We start from the raw sequence: 24,010 nt of genomic DNA on the forward strand, positions 1-24,010 counted from the left end.
GACCTCGGGCGCTATTTCATTACAATATGGACTTGGTCTTTTACCAAATAGGGCTATCTTCTGTATACCACCCTGACCATGTCACAACACAACTGATTAACTTTTAACAAGGCACACCTGTTAATTGAAATGCATTCCAGGTGATCTCATGAAGCTGGTTGAGAGAATGCCAAGAGTGTGCAAAGCTGTCATCAAGGCAAAGGCAAAGGGTGGCTACATTGAAGAATCTCAAATATAAAATATATTTTGTTTAGTTTAACACTTTTTTGCTTACTATATGATTCCATTTGTGTTATTTCATCGTTTTGATGTCTTCACTATTATTCTACAATGTAGAAAATGGTAATAATAAAGAAAAACCCTTGAATGAGTAGGTGTGTCCAAACTTTTGACTGGTACTGTATATGTACAAATGGTAGCCCTTGAAAAGTAAGTATATATATTTTTTGGTAATCAGCTCCTGTTTACATAAACAAAGAAATTAACTTGGAGTGTATCATTGTTTCCCAGCAGCTACTCTCAGGCTGCCTGACTTGTTTGAGCAGCCTAACTCTGCCAATATGCTTTTCTCCTCATCTATATTTTAGTGTACAGAGAAAGCAATAAGCTCAATGAATGAATTATAGGGACTTGTTTTTGGTTTGTAGGCTACCATTGTTGAATCAGAAAGGGAGAGTCAATGTGCTTGATACTGTATGTCACTGTGCGCTGAAAATGTGGGCTGCTTGAAAAGTCTAAATCTTCTGTCCTATTTTTCTTTTTTAGCTCTCTCTCTCTCTCTCTCTGTCTCTCTACATGAAACATCTACTGTAAGTAGCCCAGTATATTTTGGTTCCTTTATATAACAATGCACTGCTATTCAAGACCTACACATCTCTCCTTCTCTGTTGCTCTCATAGAAATGACATCCAATGATCCATTTCTTCACAGGTACTATACATGAAGAAACCTAAATATTCCCCAGGCATTAGCCATAATGCCTTATAATAACTAGACAGATCTGGAGGCAATACAGTTGTAACAGTCCTCAAAATGGTACGCTATTCCCTATATAGGGCACTGTTTGACCAGAGACCTATCAATCCCGGTCAAAAGTAGTGCACTATATAGGGAATAGGGTGCCATTTGGGACAAACCCATTTTCAGACACCCGTTTTAGATGTCTTCCAGTCATATGTGGAAGAAATCATGTAAAATGCCCTATAAAAACTAGCCAGTTCTGAAGGCCATACAGTTATCAGACTTGTAGAGCAGCAGACACTCGTTTTAGCCGCCTCCCACAGCTGCGACCTTCCTAATGAGGGTTGGAGGGGAGAGCTGCTGCTGTTTACTCCATCTCTCTGTCTCTCTCTCTCCCCCCTCTCTCTAGTCATCATTAAATATCATCTTACTTCCCCCTCCAGCCTGCGTGCCTTACATTTTAAGCTGTTCCAGTGTCATTTACACTGCCACACAACCAGTAATGATGTCAGGAAACTGCAAGGTACGAGCTGACAAATAGTTTTTTTTTTTACTCATCCTATAGGGAGATAAATATGAGTGGAAAATGGATGTGATAGATGCATCTATGACATCCATTTGCATCTATCACATCCCCTGGGACCTGGGGACCTATGCAGTCATAAGTAGCATGTTTATGGATCATTTGATCCCACTTCATGAAACAGGAAGAGAAACGTAATCAAGATGTGAGCAGCTGCCTAGTTTTCCCTAGTCTTTCTGTCTCTTTAATTCTAATCACTTTTTGCTCTCATCAAACCCTCATCAAGTCTCGTCATGTTTGACATTACACACTTGAATACATCCTCAGAACAGGAAAAGGGTTTTTAGAGAAGTTCAGACTGTAAACATTAGATGAGTTCTACAGTACATCGTGGAACAAAGCAGTAGAATAGAGAACTATGGAGATAGAGCAACAGTAAAACAGTGCTCTAGTGCTCTCTAAAGGCCATTCTGGAACAGGGCATGACTTCTCTTACTTTACATACTGTATGCTTTCTGTACACATTGCTTACATTGCCTGCTGCTGTATGACCTGGAATCAACACTGAACAGTGATGAAATGGTGTGATATTCCGTTTAGTTTCCAGGTTAACTGCTGACTGAAGTTGACTGAAGTTCAGGGATGTCGTGCTAGAGAAGGATCTCCTGCTAGAAAGGACCCACAATGACAGTGATGTCGTGCTAGAGAAGGATCTCCTGCTAGAAAGGACCCACAATGACAGTGATGTCGTGCAAGAGAAGGATCTCCTGCTAAAAGGGACCCACAATGACAGTGATGTCGTGCAAGAGAAGGATCTCCTGCTAAAAGGGACCCACAATGACAGTGATGTCGTGCTAGAGAAGGATCTCCTGCTAGAAGGGACCCACAATGACAGTGATGTTGTGCTAGAGAAGATGTCCTGCTAGAAGGGACCCACAATGACAGTGATGTTGTGCTAGAGAAGATCTCCTGCTAGAAAGGACCCACAATGACAGTGATGTCGTGCTAGAGAAGGATCTCCTGCTAGAAGGGACCCACAATGACAGTGATGCCGTGCTAGAGAAGGATCTCCTGTTAGAAAGGACCCACAATGACAGTGATGTCGTGCTAGAGAAGGATGTCCTGCTAGAAGGGACCCACAATGACAGTGATGTTGTGCTAGAGAAGGATATCCTGCTAAAAGGGACCCACAATGACAGTGATGTCGTGCTAGAGAAGGATATCCTGCTAGAAGGGACCCACAATGACAGTGATGTCGTGCTAGAGAAGGATCTCCTGCTAGAAGGGACCCACAATGACAGTGATGTCGTGCTAGAGAGGGATCTCCTGCTAGAAGGGACCCACAATGACAGTGATGTCGTGCTAGAGAAGGATCTCCTGCTAGAAGGGACCCACAATGACAGTGATGTTGTGCTAGAGAAGATCTCCTGCTAGAAGGGACCCACAATGACAGTGATGTAACAGACTTTTAGGGCACAGCCAGGCAGCAGATAGTTTGTTTACCCTGGAGGATCATATGTTTGACTGCACCATGGAGATTAACCTATTGAAACATTGATGCCTGTGTTCCATTGAGGTATTCCACAAGCATGGTTTAAGCCTCACAACCTGCCTAAGTTTCTTCTCTGTGGCCACTTCACTTTAAGAACAACAAGAGAAAGGAACTATCTCTTTCTGTGTTGGTAAGTGGAAGTGCTTCACAGCTACTTACCCATATTTTATGGGGAAGGTGAAACAAACTGACTGTTCTGAGAATATCCTTCTCTGTAGGTCTCACAGTATGCATGGCTCTAGATCAAAAATGCACCAAAATGTGAATACCGGTACGAATGTAAATATTAAAGCATGTAAAATGCAGGTCACAGTGTTATAGCTACAGTTCTGAGGTGAGTCATGTCAACAACATCTCCATCTGACTAGGAGAGCCAGGGTTGGAGGAGCGGGAGCTGTGTGTGTGTGTGTGTGTGTGTGTGTGTGTGTGTGTGTGTGTGTGTGTGTGTGTGTGTGTGTGTGTGTGTGTGTGTGTGTGTGTGCGTGTGTGCTGTCTGAAGCAGACAGAACCCTCCCCCACTCCTTCTCCTCCTCATCCAGTGTCATTTACAAGCCTGTCCTATTCTGAGCTACGATTACACACTGCCTCTTCACTGATTATGGAGAAACGTGGGTTGGCAGGACATAGCACAGAACATAGCCCAGCTGGGTACAATTTAGCAGCACAACATACACACACTTATGCAACCACTCTACCTTGTCATGGTCTTTTCACTGCTGTGTTCCCCTATGCCTCCCCAGAGGAATCATTAGTGTTTTGTTAGTGGTAAATATTGTAGATTTTGTCACCTGATTGCATTTCCCTGCTGGCTCTCAAAATCCCCTGAAGGTGGACACTATGCATGATAATAAGTTGGGTTATACAGTACATCACAGGTGGCTGGTGGTACCTTAATTATGGAGGACAGGCTCAATTGCTTGAACGAAATGAATGGGATGGTATCAAACACATCAAACACGTGGTTTCCATGAGTTTAATACCAATCCATTTACTCCATCCAAGACATTTATGAGCCGTCCTCCTCTCACTAGCCTCCTGTGCAGTACATGTCCAGTATGTATGATGGATACTGTACATATTCCTACTGTATACAGTTACTATTCCACTACAGCAGATGGCGCTAAAAATCCTGTCGCTTCTTCCCGCTTCACCGTTACGTGACCGGATATGCGATTTCCAAAACATTGGTGGGATGTGCAGGCTAATACAATGAAGCTCCGAATAACTCCTAATGTATGCACTTGGGGTTATTTTCTTACAACTGATGATATGCAGGTACCCCGAAAGCAGTTTTAGTTAGCAAACAAGTTAAATGTATTTGCTTTACCGACTCGTTCTTGCAGAGTACAACCATGTTGAATAGCTAGCAAGCTAGATAGCGTTCAAGCTATATTGTCTGACTGACTGACCAACATTATTACTGACAAAAACGCACAGTACACGGAGGGAGATGGCTGGTCAACTACTTGAATTTGAGACGGAGATGTTCCTGAGTTTGTTTGGCTCGGACGGGCTGCTGGTGACTGCGGAGGGCATGGGGATAGACCGCATCCTGCTGCAGTTCATGCGGGTGTACTCCGAGGAGGGGAGTCTGGTGCTGCTGCTGAACACTACCACGCCCGAGCAGGTGGGTGATAAATAGCGGTGCTAGGGGAACGAATGGTCAGGGGCCCAGTTCAGGAGGGGCCAACGTTACACAACGATTATAGGTGGCTACTTGTCATCACCTGTTTGACTTTCAAGGTTGCATCAGGAGGGCTTCAGCTAGGATGGACCCCCCTTGGTTGCAGATCTTGCATGAATCGAACTCTAGGTGAAGTTTGAACAACGTTACATGTCTTTCTATGTAGAAAGTTTGTAACAGTAACCAATAACCCATGTTCCTATTTGTGCTTCTATTTCCTCTGCTAGGAGTTCTTCACAGAGCAGCTGCGAGCTGAGGGAGTGAGCCACCTGCCCCGGACAGTGACCAGTGATGTTCAGAGTACAGAGCGCTACGAAGTTTATACACAGGGAGGGGTCCTGTTTGTCACCAGCCGTATCCTAGTGGTGGACTTCCTCACTGACAGGATACCTGCACACCTCATCTCGGGTCAGTATATAGTGTAGGCAAAACTATAGTTTTTACCTACCAGTTATATTAGTATGGATAATGGTACCAAATGGTCCTGGATACAAATCAGACTGGGATGTGTGAAGACAATGCCCTAAGATGTAGTTGCTCAAAAGGACACTCATATTGCTCTCTCTGTCTAAGCACTATCCTTTCTCTGTTTGTGCTGCTTCACTTTATTTATTTACCTTGTTTACACCGACCCACAACTTTCTCTGTTTTCCCCAGGTATACTGGTGTACCGGGCTCATAAGATAATTGAGTCTTGCCAGGAAGCCTTCATCTTGAGACTGTTCAGACAGAAGAATAAGACAGGCTTCATTAAGGCCTTCACAGACAAGGCCACATCCTTCTCCTCAGGCTTCTGTCAGGTGGAGAGAGTCATGAGGAACCTCTTTGTCAAGAAACTTTTCCTCTGGCCCAGGTGGGTGGGGGAGACCTTTTTATTTACTTTTTTACTCCTTTGTGTGGTACCTTCTTGGATTATTGATGATGATGGATAGTTCTCTCTTTCTGCTCCCACCTCTCTCTCTTTTTCTCTCTCTGTTTCCCCGCCTCTCTCAGGTTCCAGGCGTCAGTGAACTCGGTTTTGGACAGACACAAGCCAGAGGTGGTGGAGCTGCATGTGTCTCTGACCCCGGCCATGAGGGCCATCCAGAGCTCTGTCCTGGACATCATGAACGCCTGTCTGAAGGAGCTGAAGCGCTACAACCCCACGCTGGAGGCAGAGGACCTCTCCCTGGAGAATACCCTTGGGAATGCCTTCGAAAAGGTCAGACTTGTTTGTTACATAGGAATTAAGCATCAATACCCACTGGAGTAAACTAACTACAACTTATTGCAGTTCAGCAATAACCATTGTATGCATAACACAACTCAATGTGAATGTACATTTATTGTTCTTCATATTAGCGTTAGTGATATAAAAATATGACTGCACACTGCTCGTCTCCAGACTAAAGGTCGACCGAATATGATTTTTCAACGGCGATACTGATTATTGGAGGACCAAAAAAAGCCGATACCGATTAATCAGACGATTTTATATATATATTTGTAATAATGACAATTACAACAATACTGAATTAACACTTTTATTTTAACTTAATATAATACATAAATAAAATCAATTTAGTCTCAAATAAATAATGAAACATGTTCAATTTGGTTTAAATAATGCAAAAACAAAGTGTTGGAGAAGAAAGTAAAAGTGCAATATGTGCCATGTAAAAAAGCTAACGCTTAAGTTCCTTGCTCAGAACATGAGAACATATGAAAGCTGGTGGTTCTTTTTAACATGAGTCTTCAATATTCCCAGGTAAGAAGTTTTAAGTTGTAGTTATTATAGGAATTATAGGACTATTTATCTCTATATCATTTGTATTTCATATACCTTTGACTATTGGATGCTCTTATAGGCACTATAGTATTGCCAGTCTAATCTCGGGAGTTGATAGTCTTGAAGTCATAAACAGCTCAATGCTTGAAGCACAGCGAAGAGCTGCTGGCAAATGCAGGAAAGTGCTGTTTGAATGAATACTTACGAGCCTGCTGCTGCCTACCACCGCTCAGTCAGACTGCTCTATCAAATATCAAATCATAGACTTAATTCTAATATAATAACACACAGAAATACGAGCCTTAGGTCATTAATAAGGTCAAATCCGGAAACTATCATTTCAAAAACAAAACGTTTATTCTTTCAGTGAAATATGTAACCGTTCCGTATTTTATCTAACGGGTGGCACCCCTAAGTCTAAATATTTCTGTTACATTGCACAACTTTCAATGTTATGTCATAATTATGTACAATTCTGGCTCTTCCTGCACAGAACGCAAGAGAAGTGACACAATTTCCCTAGTTAAAAGAAATTCATGTTAGCAGGCAATATTAAGTAAATTTGCAGGTTTAAAAATATATTATTGTGCATTGATTTTAAGAAAGGCATTGATGTTTATGGTTAGGTACACAGTGCTTTCTTCGCGAATGCGCTTGTTAAATCATCACCCGTTTGGCAAAGTAGGCTGTCATTCAATGATAAATTAACAGGCACCGCATCGATTATATGCAACGCAGGACAAGCTAGATAACCTAGTAATATCATCAACCATGTGTAGTTAACTAGTGATTATGTTAAGATTGATTGATTGTTTTTTATATGATAAGTTTAATGCTAGCTAGCAACTTACCTTGGCTCCTTGCTGCACTCGCATAACAAGTGGTCAGCCTGCCACGCAGTCTCCTCGTGGAGTGCAATATAATCGGTGTCCAAAAATGCCGATTACCGATTATGAAAACTTGAAATCGGCCCTAATTAATCGGCCATTCTGATTAATCGGTCGACCTCTACTCCAGACATTACTTAAATCAAGGCATCCACTGTACTCTATTGACCACTTACAGATTTTCTCTCATATTCCTGTTTGTTGTGCCTGTTTGACCCCCCAGACCATCCGTCACTACCTGGACCCTCTGTGGCACCAGCTGGGAGCCAAGACCAAGTCTTTGGTCCAGGACCTGAAGATCTTACGTACCCTGCTGCTCTACCTCACCCAGTACGACTGTGTCACCTTCCTCAACCTCCTCGAGTCACTCCGCTCTAGCCAGAAAAACTTTGGAAGCAACTCTGGTAAGAAGTTGTAAGAACTGTTCTTGGAGAGTAAGAGAATATGAATAGCTAACTGCATTGCTTAGTTTCATTGGAGAGCTATCATATGAAGGTCTCTGTGTTTCCCCTTCCATTATGTTCGGCAGCCCTAGATGCTGATTCAAAGAAAAATGTCACTTGACTGTGGTTCATTTCAACAGGGTGGTTGTTCCTGGACTCCAGCACCTCCATGTTTATTAACGCCAGGAGTCGGGTGTACAGCATTCCTGAGTCCAAGAAGAAACTCAAGGTGGGAGCTGACACAGAAAAACAACAAAGCACTTCAGGTAACTAACTGCTCTCAAAATATACATTCAAGCACAATCTCTATGGCTATATTATATGTAATTCTACTTCTTTCAGAGGAAGAGCTTGAACATTTCGCTACATCCACGATAACATCTGCAAAAAATGTGTATGCGAACAATACAATTTTATTTTATGCTTTCTGGAGCTGAAGAAAATGATTTTTGTGTGTCTGCCCCAGAGGTGAAAAGGGTGCTGGTGCTGGAGCAGAACCCAAAGTGGGAGGCTCTGACAGAGGTGCTGCAGGAGATAGAGAAGGAGAACAAGAGCTCTGAACTCAAACCAGGTCAGCCACTAGCAAATTACAATATAGACAAAGTATTGTATATGGACACAGAAAGCGTAACATATTCCTACCAAAGCTATGACATGCGTTGGTAAACTGTTCAGTCCTAGGTGGTGAGTCTCACTATTCTTTGTCTGATTCCCCAGGCCACATCTTGATCTGTGCCAGTGATGACAGAACCTGTTCTCAACTTCATGAGTACATCAGTCGTGGCTCAGACTCCCTACTCAATAGACTCTACGCTCGCACCATTGGCAAAAGAGATGCCCTGTTCGACCCAGACGCACACAAACAACAGGGCCAGAGTTGGGCCAGAAAACAACAGCCTGAGAAAGAGACCAAAGGAAAAAAAGCCAAAGGGAATGCAGCAACCAAGCCAAACTCAAAGAGTAAAAAGAGGCCGTCTCTGACCCTGACTCAAATGGTTGGCAACAGAGTGATGGGCAGCAGTGGGGATGAGGGAGGCCTGATGGAAAAGGAGGAGGAGGAGGAGCTAAAGTTAGACTTGTCGTCTGACGCCTATTACGGTGTTCTGAAAGAGCCATTGACTGTTATCCATCCTCTGAGGGGTTGCACTGACCCCTACAGTCTGACGCGGGTACTGCACGAGGTGGAGCCCAGTTTTGTGGTGCTTTATGACGCCGAGCTCAGCTTTGTTCGTCAGCTGGAGATTTACAAAGCCTCCAGACCGGGGAAATCACTGAGGTAATCAAACAAAACCTTTATCCCCTCATTCATTTTACACAGATCTTCTGAATTACATGTTGTTGTTTTCCCAGATGAAGTCACTCATGAAGCATTTCCTCCTCCTCTCAGGGTGTACTTCCTGATCTATGGTGGCTCCACAGAGGAGCAGAGGTACCTGACTGGTCTGGCTAAAGAGAAACAAGCCTTTGAACACCTCATCAGGTCAGACATCTGCTGCATTATATTATGATCATCCTTCAGTTTCCATACCATGTGTTAGTTTGTGAGCTGTGCTGACTGACTGGGTGTCTGTGTGTGTGTGATTGCAGGGAGAAGGCCACTATGGTGGTTCCTGAGGAGAGAGAGGGAAGAGAAGACACCAACCTGGATCTGAGCAGGAGTCAGGAGCCTGCTTACTCTACTACCAACACACGCAAAGCAGGTAAGTGATGTGATTAAATTGCATCTGATTTATTACACTGTGGGCGGCTTAGGTCTTACAATCCACATCATCTATCTGAGTCTGATTTGTTGATGTAATTTCATGTCATGTCTCTCCAATCAGGGGGCCAGGAGCAGCCCAAGGAGCCGTCCCGTGTGATTGTGGACATGCGTGAGTTCCGCAGTGAGCTCCCTTCCCTCCTCCACCGACGCGGCCTGGACATCGAGCCTGTCACCCTGGAGGTGGGCGATTACATCCTTACTGCCGACACCTGCGTGGAGCGCAAGAGCGTCAGTGACCTGATTGGCTCGCTTCAGAGCGGACGCCTCTACACCCAGTGCCTGTCCATGACGCGGTACTACCGGAAGCCCATCCTGCTGATCGAGTTCGACTCGGCCAAGCCCTTTTCCCTGATGGCCCGCTCCGACTTCCGCCAGGAGATCTCAGCTAACGACGTCACCTCCAAGCTGACCCTCCTCACCCTGCACTTCCCCCGCCTCAGGATCCTTTGGTGCCCCTCCCCACACGCCACCGCAGAACTTTTCCAGGAGCTGAAGAAAGGTCGACTCGAGCCGGATGCCGCCGCGGCCCAGGCCATCACTGCCGAGTCGGACACGGTGGCAGAGTCAGCTGACCTCTTCAACCCTGGGCCATATGACTTCCTGCTTCGGATGCCAGGGGTTAATGCGAAGAACTACAGGGCTCTGGTTAAACACGCAGATAGCCTGGCACACCTAGCCAAACTAAGCCAGGAAAGGCTAGCACAGATTCTGGGGCATGCTGGCAATGGGAAGTCGCTCTATGAGTTCCTGCATAATACTGTGGACATCCCTGCCCCTGCACAGAAAAGTAAATAGTCATACACTTTAAAGGAACAGATGCTGATATGTGATATCAGCTATGCTCAGGTTTGACTTTTAGAAAGACTATGGAAGGAACTGTGCCTTGTGTATAGACTGAACTCAATTGTGTTGTCATTGTATGTGTTTGTGAATTTTGTTATCCAACTTTGACTTTGTAAATCTTTGAATATGTAAATGGATATTTTGCTTACATGAGCTGAATTATATTTAGGATCTGCTGTTGGATTTGATACTTGCAGTATTGCAGTGGAAAACTGCTGATACAGAGGAGTCAGTAAGCAGAAAGTGTTTTAAATCGGGTGTGAAACATCCGGTCTGTGGGTGGTTTCATAAAAACAATCAAATAAATATGTGGGAGGAACGAAGTCAATATACTTTCAAATTACTAAAACCAAATAGAAACTAAAGCATCAAAAATTCCAATTTGACAGCAAGGAAATATAACACATTTTCAGTGCGGCCCTCCAAACCTCATTGATGATCAAATGTGGCCCCCGGGGCTAAATTTATTTGACACCCCTGTTTTAAAACAAATTAAAGTTTATTTGTTGCATTTACAGCACACAACAGATATTAATACTGCCCAGGGAAATGCTTAGTTACAAGCTCTTACTCAACAATGCAGTGTTTAAATACTAGGTTTTATTATGATGAATGAATTGTCTGATAATGTTGGTAATGAAACATGTTTATACTGTTTGTCAGAACTAAACTAGGGCTCTATTAAAATATTCAGGTATTGAACATTGGCTCTACATATATCGTTTGGTCTTATCTTTTGCAAAATAAACTTGCCAGAAAGTGCTTCATGATTTGTAATTATTTGTTTGCTCAGAGTTATATGATATATTGCTGCCAACGATAAACATGTATTTAAACACTTATGGGGTGTAGAATGATTTGCCATCTAAGTTGAAGACTCGAGCGCCCCCTGTGTCTTGAATGCAGGCGAGGCAACGCAAAGCTTCCGTTTGACTACTGATTACGTCACCAAATTTATCCGAACATATCAGCAGGAGCCATTTTATTCCGCGAATGAAACTTCCGATTTCCTAAAAAACACAAGACATTCTCCTAGACATCAATTGCAGTGTGTCGTTGAATCGAATGGTAAACCTTTTCATACGGCAATGCGAAGGAATTGGGTAAGATATTTGAACTGGGTAGGGCTGTCTTGTTTTTAACGTGCGAGCAGAACTAGCAGCATGGCTAGTAGCAGAGTAGCGTTAGTGAGTGCAGAGGTTGTTGATGCAGTCATGCCATGTAGAATACAGCGAGCTAGTTAGCTATCAGTGCGAGTGGTTAAAGCCACAGTAGACAATGTGTAAACTGATTTAAATTACAAGATGACAATATTGTTCCGTGTCTTTTCTTTCACCCCCCTATTGTATTCGGTTTACATGCTATCTTGCCTGTCAGATAACCGCACTGACAGGCTGTCTCTGTGATGTTGGAAGCTAGCTAACGTTAACTTCTCACAAATTAAAACCAACGTCTCGCAATTAACTGTAGTGCCTTCTCTTTAATCAGTCAGCCTACCAGTAACCGCTAGTGAACTGAATGCAATGTTTTTTGTGTATGCGGTGATATCTCTAGACCTCCCAGTAATGCCACCTGTTACAATGTAACGTTAGCAGCTAGCAAGTCAACACTGATATCCTACGCCATTTGCTTCATTATCACCAAGGATATATGTTAAAGGGCAGCCACATATTTTGTCAACTGTTAGCACTGTGAATGCTTGACTCTGCACACAGACACAGGTAACTCGGTGAGGTCAACGTGGGTCTCAGTCATAAATGGGTGAGGGAGGATGAGCCAGCCCCTTGGGATAACTAGCACCAAAGAGAGAGACTGGCAGATCAAAGAAACTAAAGATGAAAGTGAGGCTGAGAGTGAAGTGGTTGCTGCCTGCAACACATCACTGGATGATGACACAACACAAACACCTCACAACAGTCTTGCTTGAAATGGGATAAGGTAGATTTGAGATTTTGCATAGCACTTTGTCAGAGCCACATATGGCGCTGCCTTATGAAGCTAACAGATGGTGAGGAAAATAATAGTGAATTGTTCTGGCATACTGTGTTGTGATTTATAATCTGTCTTGCCAAACTTTTTACTTCTAACCGATGTTGCCAAGTTTTTAAAGCTCCTCTCCTCATCCTAACAATGTCTTGATTGTTGGTTCATTGGTTGCCAGAGTTAGGTTCTGTTTTTCCTGCACAAAAAAAAAATCTTATCCGGTTCTAACCTTCACACCAGAGTAACCTGAACCATTCACCCAATTTAAACCTCGTATGATGTCTCAATGAACTTTAACCTTTGGTCTATATATTAATGGATGCCTTCTCCTCTTGGATTTCTGCCTATTTTCTCTGTTTGTTGTGATATGGCCTCATGGGTCACAGATTAGGCTAGGTTTGTTGTGCCTGTCTTTCTCTAGAAGTCAGTAGAAGAGTCACAGTCAACTGTCATGTTCCACGCAATAACTTATTTCCCTCAAGGAGTAGGTGGGATGTGAGTGTGCTTTGGTTTTGTATTTGCATTCGACTTTCTACTTATTTAGCAGATCTTATCCAGAGCGACTTACGGCAGTGAGTTGTACTAGTCCCCTGTGGTAGTCTAGTTCCCACAACCCTGGAGTTGCAAGTGCCATGCTCAACCAACTGAGCTACACGGGACCTTTTATCTTGTCTGCATTAATAAAAAAAATGTGGGGGGGTGGGTGAAAGCAGTTGTCTAGCAGGAAATGGTTTGTCTGGCCAGCTTGCTGAGGTGATAGAGCAGACTTCCACTGTAGTGAACTCTATGCAGTAAAATACTAAAAAAGTCTAAATGTATTTGGATTTAAATATACTTTAAATATAAGTATAAATATTAAGCAAATCAGATGCCTCCACTCTTTTTATTTATTTTATTTATGGATAGCCAGGGGCACACTGGCTACACATAATTGACAAACAAAGCATTTGTGTTTAGTGAGTCCACACGATCAGAGGCAGTAGGGATGACCAGGGATGTTCTCTTGATAAATGTGTGAATTGGACCATTTTCCTTGCCTGCCAAGCATTCAAAATGTAATGAGTACTTTTGGGTGTCAGAGAAAATGTATGGTTTAAAAAGTACATTATTTCTTTTAGGAATGTATCGAAGTAAAAGTTGTCAAAAAGACACAGTAAAGATGCCCCAGAACTGTTTTTACTTAAGTACTTTACACTACTGACTCTGACATGAACCATAATAACATCAGCATTGGCCTTATCTCAAGAAAAAGCAGTCATTTTTGTTGGACTAGACTTGTGGGCTATTTCGGTCTGAGAAACCAACACCCAACAACCTTCAGTTTTATGAAAACGCAAAACAACAGTATTTTAAAGCTGAATTGTAAACACCAGCACATTTACATACACCTATAATCTCCAAAGCCATCTACCATTAGGCCTAGCTGGGCACGACCTTTTCCCTTCTGTGGGTTTCCCTTTGATGAACACATGGTACTTGTTGCTAATGCCTATAGCAGGACAGAGCAGTTGGGTAGGAACACGGTTGATATTTGCCACACATTGTCTAGTCATGCATGATGTTTGCTTTCCCTCTGACAGGACCAGGTACTTCCCTCTGTTTGAATGTAAGCAAACCTGTTGACCTCGATCTTCAGTGGTCAGTCACCAACTGTTCCTGGAGAGCAACAAGTTTTGTGCATGCTCACTGTTTTGTTCCAGCCCAACAATTAAAAACTCCTCCTGATTCAACGATCATCAATACCTTGATGAGTTGAATCAGGTGTTTTAACATTATTCCCGAGCGCGCACACTCTCTATCCAGGGTGCAGTGATTGTGGCCATTGGCAGCCCAGGACCTGAGGAGAGTGCACTAGATCCTCTGTAGCGGATAAACTGAGTTCTGAGGTGTTTTGTATCTTGTTTGAACTGGTTGGTGCTACTGTCACAGTTTGCCTTTCAGTAAAGAGCCCCTCATGTAGGTGAGAGCTTGTCCCGCTAATGTGTCTCCTTTCTGTCTCTTTCAATTTAAGGGGCTTTGTTGGCATGGGAAACATATGCTTACATTGCAAAAGCAAGTGAAATGGATAATAAACAACAAACATTAATAGTAAACATTGCACTCAAACTCTGTCTCTCTGACTCTCAATTTAATTTCAATGTAAGTCCTTTATTGGCATGGGAAACATATGTTGTCATTGCCAAAGCAAGTGAAGGAGATAATAAACAATCAAATGATCAGTAAACATTATGCTCTCAAAGCTCTCTCTCTCTCCCCCCTCCAGAACACCCTTCATCTCATGCCACAAAGACCGCAGCATGCTGTTGCTATAGCAACCGCCGCTTGCCGCTGCAGTCCCGGTGTTTCTTTGCAATACCTGTTTTTGTCTCAGGTAGCCTGTATGCTTTGGTACTTTGGCAACTAGTAAGTCTTTTTTTAAATTCTCCGCTTTGGGCTGGGTGTGTCAATGTCTAGTTTATACATGCAGAATTACTGTTACCTCAATTAGTCACGAAATCCCTAGTTTGAAAGTGTCTATTTTCAGTAAGTTGTGCTGTGCCATTTTTTAAAAACATTTCCCCCCACATGGACCAGCACCCTAGCAATTCAAGTTCCAGCCAATCAGATTCAGCCATTTGAGTGACCGCTAGCAAGAATCACATACAGCAGAGCAAGAGTGCAATGACGTGGTGCACATGGCTGTACCAGACAATCCCTTTGTCCTTTTTACTAGTGAACTATAATATCTCTTAACAGTCACCCCAGCATGAGTTTTCTTATGCGCGTGATGTCAGAATTGACTCACTGTTCATAAATGTGATCTTTACACAACAGGACAACTGCCCTCAAACCAGGACATGCTAATTATCAATAGGGTGTGTTTCAACTTGTCAATATTACATGATTTTCTAACAACAGTTTGAAATGAGGTATGTTCCCCCTCTTTAATTCACAGAAGTAGTTCCAAAACTTGTTATAATCCCATACCTCTTCAAACATTCAACCTCCAGCTGCGTACCCTCTCTAGCACCAGGGTCACCACACTCACAAATGTAGTTTTTTTGCCATAATTATAAGCCTGCCACACACGCATACATTTATTAAACATAAGAATGAGTAAGTTTTTGTCACAACCCGGCTCGTGGGAAGTGACAGAGTTCTTATAGGACCAGGGCACAAATAATAATATAATAATAATAATCTTGCTCTTTATTTAACCATCTTACATATTAAACCTTATTTGTTCATCAAAAGTTGTGAATAACTCACCACAGGTTAATTTGAAGGGCGGGCTTGAAAGGATGCACGTAACTCTGCAAAGTTTGGTTGTATTGGAGAGTCTGTCTTAAATAATTTTCCACACACAGTCTGTGCCTGTATTTAGTTGTCATGATAGTGAGGGTTGAGAATCGTGGTTGCAAAGGGCATCAGTGTCTTAGCGCGATTTGCCAAGGAAGGACACACTCGGCGCAGGCCAAAACAGAAATCTGGCAGTGGCTTCTGATTTTAAATTAAATTTTCACAGAACCGCTTGTTCAGATATTGGTAAGTGGACTGGAGGCAGGGCATGAAGGGATAACGAATCCAGTTGTGTCATCCGTCTCGGGAAAGTACCTGCGTAATTGTGTACCCAACTCCCTCAGATGCTTCGCAATCTCACATTTGACATTGTCCGTAAACTTGAGTTCATTTGCACACAAAAAATCATAATGATTGGAGTACCTGTGTGTTGTCCTTGTTAATCCAGACAGAGAAGAGCTCCAACTTAATCAATTTTGTCCCGCACATTGAATATAGTTGTTGAGAGTCCCTGTAATCCTAGCTTCAGATCATTTAGGCGAGAAAAAACATCACCCAGATAGGCCAGTCGTGTGAGAAACTTGTCATCATGCAAGCCGTCAGACAAGTGAAACTTATGGTCAGAAAAGACCTTTAAGCTCATCTCTCAATTTAAAAAAAAAACATGTCAATACTTTGCCCCTTGATAACCAGTGAACTTCTGTATGTTGTAAAAGCGTTACATGGTCGCTGCCCATATCATTGCATAGTGCAGAAAATACACGAGTTCAGGTGCCTTGCTTAACAAAGTTAACCATTTTCAATGTAGTGTCCAAAACGTCATTCAAGCTGTCAGGTATTCCCTTGGCAGCAAGAGCCTCTCGGTGGATGCTGCAGTGTACCCAAGTGGCGTTGGGAGCAACTGCTTGCACGTGCGTTAACACTCCTATGTCTCCCTGTCATGGCTTTTGTGCCATCAGTACAGATACCATCACATGTTGACCACCAAAGTCCATCTGATGTCACAAAGATGTCCAGTACTTTAAACATATCCTCCTCTGGTTTCCAGTGGTTTGCAGAAGAGGATGTCTTCCTTAATTTACCCCCCCCCCCCATAAATGTAACAGACATATACCAGGAGCTGTGCCAGGCCTGCCACATCTGTTGACTCATCCAGCTGTAATGCATAGATTTCACTGCCTTGTATGCGATGCAGGAATTGTTTCAAAACATCTAATGCCATGTCACTGATGCGTTGTGAAACAGTGTTTGATGAAGTCATGGCCTGCATACTGTGTTGTGTGATGTGCATCTTAGTGGCCGTTTATTGTCCCCAGCACAAGGTGCACCTGTGTAAGGATCATGCTGTTTAACCAGCTTCTTGATTTGCCACACCTGTCAGGTGGATGGATTATCTTGGCAAAGGAGAAATGCTCAGTAACACAACATTTAAGAGAAATAAGCTTTTTGTGCATATGGAACATTTCTGTGATCTTTTATTTCAGCTCATGAAACATGGGACCAACACTTTACATGTTATCTATTTTTGTTCTCCTTTTTTGAAGGTTGTACTGATTATGATGAGCTAATGCTAAGCCATTTGCTGTCTGTGTGGAGTTATGTTTGTTAACATCATTCAATGCATTCTGTGTGTCACGTAAATGTCTGTCAGACACACATTGTTTATAGCAAAACGAGGAGAAGGGATGGTTCACTCGCCTTTCAAGTAAACTTCTAAGTGAATGATGGTAGATTACGCACTCCCTTCAACATGCATACTGCAAATAGACCCAACTCATCTTGTCTCATTTTTGGTTGACGCAGAAAAACTAACATGGTGGCACGCACAAACTACCCACTGGGATTACTTTTGACTTTTAGAAAGTATTTTACTCAATTATTTCAATCACTGGTTAGCTCACCCATGATGTGATGAATTGTACGTAGTATTTGATATTAGCTAACTCATATTATGGTTTCTATCAGCCGATAGTTGGCTATATATGACTGCTAGTGTTAGCTCACTCTTTACTCAGTTAGCATTAGGACTATTGTAGCCTACATTTTCAGATTTGGATGAGTATTGTGTTATGCTACTTCTGTGACTGTCTGAACATTGCATCGATAATAAACTGCTCACATTGAGGACATAATATTGTAAAGACTGTGTAAAATGTTTCTGTGAAATAAGTGTGGCCAGCTCAAATGCTGACTGTTGTGTCAATTGTAACTACACGTTCTAATCACACTGGTTTGAGTCTACGCTGCAGGGACCGCTGTGTTCATATGCGTTAATGATTTTCTGATCTGATACAAATCTTACAAAGGTTGGTGGTCAAGGTCTTTGACATTCAAATTTGCACAAAATGCTTTCTTAGTTCTGATAGCGCATTAATTATAGTTTGTAGTAGAATGTAATTTTAAATCGTCTGTCTTCTGTTCCCAGGTCTGTCTCCATGGCTTAGTGTGCTGTAGCATTTGGACCCAGGCAGAAGTCTCTCTTCATCTTCTCCTTCTCCCAGCGGTGGTAAGGAATGGCATTATGAGAACGTTTCCATACCAAATGGTACTATATCGACAACTTAATTTTTTTTTATTAAGACTCCTATTAGGCTATATAAACACATTTTGGCCAACATTCAGTTGTCTAGTAACAGGTAGGCTTTTTACTAAAAATTAACCATCCATGGTAGAAAAGGTACCTACACCATTCAAACAGAAAGATTAGGCTGCATCAACCTACTTAAAAAAAAAAATGTTTTATTTTTTTATTTTATTTTTACCTTTATTTAACTAGGCATGTCAGTTAAGAACAAATTATTTTTAATGACTGCCTAGGAACAGTGAGTTGGTTCCAATGCTATTAGGCCTAAGTCTGATATTTAGGGCCAACTACTTAAATCTGGAAGATGGGAATCTGGTGTCTTAATAAAGGAAAAAGGAGTTCAGATGAAATTTAAGAGCTGAATCTGAGACTCAACAGCCTCTTTTGAAATGTCCTCTTTTAGAAACTCAGAACCAGCTGTGGCGGGCTGCACTCCCCTCACTAGGGCACAACACTGGAACTTTCAGACTCATGTTGTGTAGAACAGACTAGGGCCGTTGCAGTGACCGTATTACCGCCACACCAGCAGTCATGACCACAGTAAAATTCCACATGACCATTGAGTCACGGTAATCTCTTATACACTCTGGACATGCGTTGATAGTAGCCAACTTCTTAACGACCATCAGGTCGCTAATGGCTTGGTACTCAGTGCTCTATTGTCCCTCTAACCACTCTGACATTAGTGTAAATGCAATGAAAAATCACGTCAAACACTTAAGCCTGATACTGTTTCGCAGTTAACACTCACCTCACTGTGATTGATCAATTTGAAGAAGTTCAACAACATTTTTATTTCACTTTTATTTAACCAGGTAGGCTAGTTGAGAACAAGTTCTCATTTACAACTGCGACCTGGCGAAGATATAGCAAAGCAGTGTGACAAAACAACAACGGAGTTACACATAAACAAACACAGTCAATAACACAATAGAAAAATCTATGTACAATGTGTGCAAATGTAGAGGAGTAGAGAGGTAAGGCAACATGGTTGTTGTGGATGTTGTTTCACAGCCTAACACAATGAAATGGACCCTGCTTTCTGAGGTGATGATTAATTCATAACACCCAGACACATAAGCTCTAATACGCATAGTCCTATACAGTGCAGACTCCAGCCACCCTTGTCTCCCCCCCCCCCTTCACACCACTGCCACAATCTATGCATAGTCACTTTAATTAACTCTACCTACATGTACGTACTACCTCCACAACTAACCGGTGCCCCTGCACATTGACTCTGTACCGGCTCTCCCTGTATATGTTATTTTTTTACTGCTCCTCTTTAATTACTTGCTACCTTTTATCTCTTATTCTTATCTGTATTTTTTGAAACTGCACTGTCGGTTATGGGCTCGTAAGTAAGCATTTCACTGTAAGGTCTACTACGTCTGTATTCGGCGCATGTGACTAATAAAATTTAATTTGCATTCAAAGTATTCAGACCCCTTTATTCTACACTTGATTAAATAAGTTGTTTTCCTCATCAGTCTACACACAACCTCATAATGACAAAGCAAAAAAAGTTTAGAAATGTTTGCAAATTTATTACAAATTAGAAACAGATACCTGAACGGGCTCTAAAATTCTAAATCCAATAGCTAAATTATCCTTGGTATGACCATCTAAACAATTCCGTCTTTTTCTTGACTGACCGCCTGACAGAAAGTCATGACCGCCACATCCCTAGACACACACAACTTAGTAAGGGATCATGTCATGTGGAGTTGGGGATCATGTCAGCTCTATTCATTAAATCTCTAATGGGTTTTCTGCTATGTTCAGAACCTTGCACCCTCTTCAGCGCAACCCTAATATCACAGTCGGTCTCCAGCCCATCTTTCCTCTACCAGACAGACTGACGTTATTGTTCTAACCTGGGTCTAGTCTCCAGTGACATACGTTGAATACCCAGAGCCTCAAGATAAAGTAACATTTAATTTGAACTGTTTTTAAACTGGCTCATGTGGTGGGCTCGGCTACCTCTGTTTGGCTGAGGAGAGGTGGAAGACGAGTGCTGACTGACCAGGTTATAGAAATTGCTTGCCTCTTGAAATGTGAATATTTGTGTGTTTAGATGTACTTGTGTTGACACTTTGGTCAGTACATGTGATCTGAAATCAAGACTGCTGTAGATTGACAGTCATGTAAACCAATGCATAGAGGGGTTGATAGCTGCTTGGTTACTCATTGACGTCTGTAGTATCTAGTGTCCCCACTGTCACCAGTTTTTCTTCTTGGAAAAGAAAACATAACCATAGATACTGATAATGGATATTTGTCTCTTGAGGCACACTAAAGTCAGCCATGGCAGAACAGTGGTTGTCTTCTGTATTTGTGTGTGTGTGGGTGAGACTGCTGGGTCTCTTAGCAACAGTGGTCAATTAAGGAGTGGCTGCTCTCAAATCACTGTCTTCTGGACCATGTAAGATAATGTTTATTATCCCACAGATGTAACAGTTAAGTTATTGAAACGATTGGACCACAGCAACGGAATGGCAACAAACATCCCTCTCTTTGTTCATTACTATGTGGAGAATCCACAATCCTCAAGGGATTCACAGAAAATCCCTGATATGGTCTTAAGTATTGTATTCTGAAGTTGGTTACAGGTTTTTACATTTAAAAAAAAAAATGTGGTTGTTGTGAACAAAAGTTATGAAGTGTGTGAGTCCATGTACAGCCATATACCTAGATGCTTTTAAAATCTTTGTCCTTTAAGTTGGTACATTGGTTGGAATGTTGGTGCTGTTTCTAAGTCCAGAGGTGAAGCAAAGTAAGTACAGAGCTGCATGGTGCAATGCCAATACCAACATGTCAGGATTGTGCCCCTTAGCCCTAGATGGATGTGGTTTGAATGGCTGAACGGAGCTGATGGTGGGACCCGGAACCATCATCATAAACCGGTTATTCGGAACTATAGTTGCCAAACTGTTTGATTTTTTTCCCCTTAACACTAGAACTGCCTGGCCTTTCAGCCTATAGGTACCCGCTAGAGAACGTCATATGCATCAGATCAGTGGTGTGAAGTACTACCTAAGTAGTTTTTGGGGGTATCTGTACATTACTATTTTTGACAACTTTTACTTCATTTACATTCCAAAAAAAAAAGTACTTTTTACTCCACACATTTTCCCAGACACCCAACAGTACTTGTTACATTTTGAATGCTTAGCAGGACAGGAAAATGGTCCAATTAATACACTTATCAAGACAACATCCCTGGTCATCCCTACTGGCGGACTCGCTAAACACGTTTGTAAATTAGTGTTGGAGTGTGCCCCTGGCTATCCTAAATAAAAAAAGAAAATTATGCCCTCAAGTTTGCTTAATATAAGGAATGTGAAATGGTTTATACTTTTACTTTATAACCTCTTAAGGATCAAGTACCCCCCTTTTTTATCGTTTCACCTAAAATGACACGCCCAACTCTAACTGCCTGTAACTCAGGACATGCATATTGTTGATACCATTTGAAAGGAAACACTGAAGTTTGTAGAAATGTGAAATTCATGTAGGAGAATATAACACATTAAATCTGGTAAAAGATAATACAAAGAAAAACGTTTCTATTTTTTTTGTTGTTCCTTTGAAATGCAAAAGACCCATTATATGACTTAGGAGTCTAGCCACAATATTTTGGCCAATAGATGGCAGCAGTGTGTGTGTGCAACATTTTAGACTGAGCCAATGAACCATTCATTGCATTACTGTTCAAAATGTTGTATCAAGTCTGCCCAAATGTGCCTAATTTGGTTTATTTATACATTTTAAAGTACATAACTGTGCATGGCATTCTTTCACTGTAATACCTACTGTAAATTGGAGAGTGTAGTTAAATTAGCAAGAACGTCAGCTTTCTGCCCGTATAATACATGTCTATGTCCTGGAAAGTTTGCTGTTACAACTGTCATGCTAATCACATTAGCTCAACTGTCCCGGTATAGAGACACTGATCCTGTATATTTGAGCAGTTACATTTAATTTTGATTCTTAAGTATATTTAAAACCAAATACTTTTAGACTTTCACTCAAGTAGTATTTCACTGGGTGACTTTTACTTGTCTTTACTCAAGTATAACAATTGGGTACTTTTTCCACCACTGCATCAGATGCATATCAACCCGCAAGGTGTGCAAACATAAGCACCAACGCTTGATAAATAGTGCATAAACTATTAAATAATTAATTGCATGAAGAAATATTTGTGCAAATGTATAATTAAATAACAATAGTGTTTAGATGGTCAAGGATATGTTTTGTATAATTCTACAAACGGCTCCCGAGTAGCGCTGCAGTCTAAGGCACTGCATCTCAGTGCTAGAGGTGGCACTGCAGACCCTGGTTCTATCCCAGGCTGTATCACAACCGGCTGTGATGGAGAGTCCCATAGGGCGGCGCACAATTTGGCCCAGTGTCGTCCGAGTTAGGGGAGGCCGGGTAGGCCATCATTGTAAATAAGAATTTGTTCTTAACTGACTTGCCTAGTTAATTAAATTTTTCTAGAAACAAGTAGGCCTATAGCCTGTTTTTGTTTCCCTTACAATAAAAACAATGTAATCGATTTAATCAACTTTATTTGTTGATTTGATTCATTATACATTCCACTTACAGCTTATTTTGACAAAATAGAAAGGAAAATATGAATAATTAAACCAGCCAGGTGCACAGGTGAAATTATTTCCATATTCCAAAACAAAAGCACCAGTACATGAACAATTGTAAAGGATGAATTGCATAAAAAATATTAGTGGAAATATATTCATAAGTAATTTATTTTATCGGACACTATTGTGCCCGTATATACGCATGAATTTAACTTCTTATGGCTGCAATCCCGTTAACGGAATGATATGACAACAGCCAGTGAAAGTGCAGGGCGCCAAATTCAAAGCAACAGAAATCTCATAATTAAAATTCCTCAAACATACATGTATCTTATACCGTTTTAAAGGTCATCTTGTTGTTAATCCCACCACAGTGTCTGATTTCAAACATGCTTTACAGCGAAAGTACCACAAACGATTATGTTAGGTCACCACCAAGCCACAGAATAAACACAGCCATTTTTCCAGCCAAAGATAGGAGTCAAAAAGCCCAAATGGAGAGAAAATGAATCACTAACCTTTGATCTTCATCAATGACACTCATAGGACTTCATGTTACACAATATATGTATGTTTTGTTTGATAAAGTTCATATTTATATAAAAAAAATCTGAGTTTACATTGGCGTGTTACGTTCACTAGTTCCAAAAACATCCAGTGATTTTGCATAGCCTCATTGATTCAACAGAAATACTCATCATAAATGTAGATGATAATACAAGTTAATCACATGGATAGATAGATATACCTTATAGATATACTTCTCCTTAATGCAACCGCTGTGTCAGATTTCAAAAAAACTTTACGGAAAAAGCAAACCATGCAATAATCTGAGACGGCGCTCAGAAAAATAATCAAATTAGCCTCCATGTTGGAGTCAACAGAAACCAGAAATTACATGATAAATATTCCCTTACCTTTGATCTTCATCAGAATGCACTCCCAGGAATCCTAGTTCCACAATTGTTTGATTTGTTCGATAATATCCGTTATTTATGTCCAAGTAGCTACTTTTGTTAGCGCGTTAGGTATACAAATCCAAACGCTCGTGCATTACTTCGGACAAAATCTTCAAAAAGTTATATTACAGGTCGAAGAAACATTTCAAACTAAGTATAGAATCAATCATTAGGAT

At 41.5% G+C, this 24,010-nt stretch overlaps 2 protein-coding genes across 2 annotated transcripts in view; both read left to right on the plus strand.

The window, feature by feature from the left end:
* Positions 1-4,198: 4,198 nt before the first annotated feature.
* On the plus strand, positions 4,199-11,184 carry LOC139376716 (excision repair cross-complementation group 4). The gene is made up of 11 exons (XM_071119590.1): positions 4,199-4,662; positions 4,947-5,127; positions 5,377-5,572; positions 5,713-5,920; positions 7,598-7,778; positions 7,958-8,083; positions 8,284-8,388; positions 8,535-9,093; positions 9,205-9,297; positions 9,405-9,517; positions 9,641-11,184. The coding sequence occupies exons 1-11, from the start codon at positions 4,486-4,488 to the stop codon at positions 10,372-10,374; spliced, it is 2,673 nt and encodes an 890-aa protein (XP_070975691.1). The 5' UTR covers positions 4,199-4,485; the 3' UTR covers positions 10,375-11,184.
* Positions 11,185-11,353: 169 nt separating this feature from the next.
* The window catches only part of LOC139376717 (myocardin related transcription factor Ba), a 41,267-nt gene continuing 28,610 nt past the window's right edge, over positions 11,354-24,010 (plus strand). Inside the window, exons 1-2 of the mRNA XM_071119591.1 lie at positions 11,354-11,525; positions 18,110-18,190. The gene's annotated coding sequence lies outside the window, so the exon portion shown is untranslated. The remainder of the gene's footprint in view (positions 11,526-18,109; positions 18,191-24,010) is intronic.

Source organism: Oncorhynchus clarkii, chromosome 20 (assembly GCF_045791955.1).
Source record: "Oncorhynchus clarkii lewisi isolate Uvic-CL-2024 chromosome 20, UVic_Ocla_1.0, whole genome shotgun sequence".
In the NCBI taxonomy this organism is placed as follows: domain Eukaryota; kingdom Metazoa; phylum Chordata; class Actinopteri; order Salmoniformes; family Salmonidae; genus Oncorhynchus; species Oncorhynchus clarkii.

Coding starts and splice junctions, on each gene's coding strand:
- LOC139376716 (XM_071119590.1), top strand. CDS start 4,486: ATGGCTGGTCAACTACTTGAATTTGAGACGGAGATGTTCCTGAGTTTG. Junction 5,921..7,597: donor TTGGGAATGCCTTCGAAAAG/GTCAGACTTGTT, acceptor TTGACCCCCCAG/ACCATCCGTCACTACCTGGA. Junction 8,389..8,534: donor GAGCTCTGAACTCAAACCAG/GTCAGCCACTAG, acceptor CTGATTCCCCAG/GCCACATCTTGATCTGTGCC.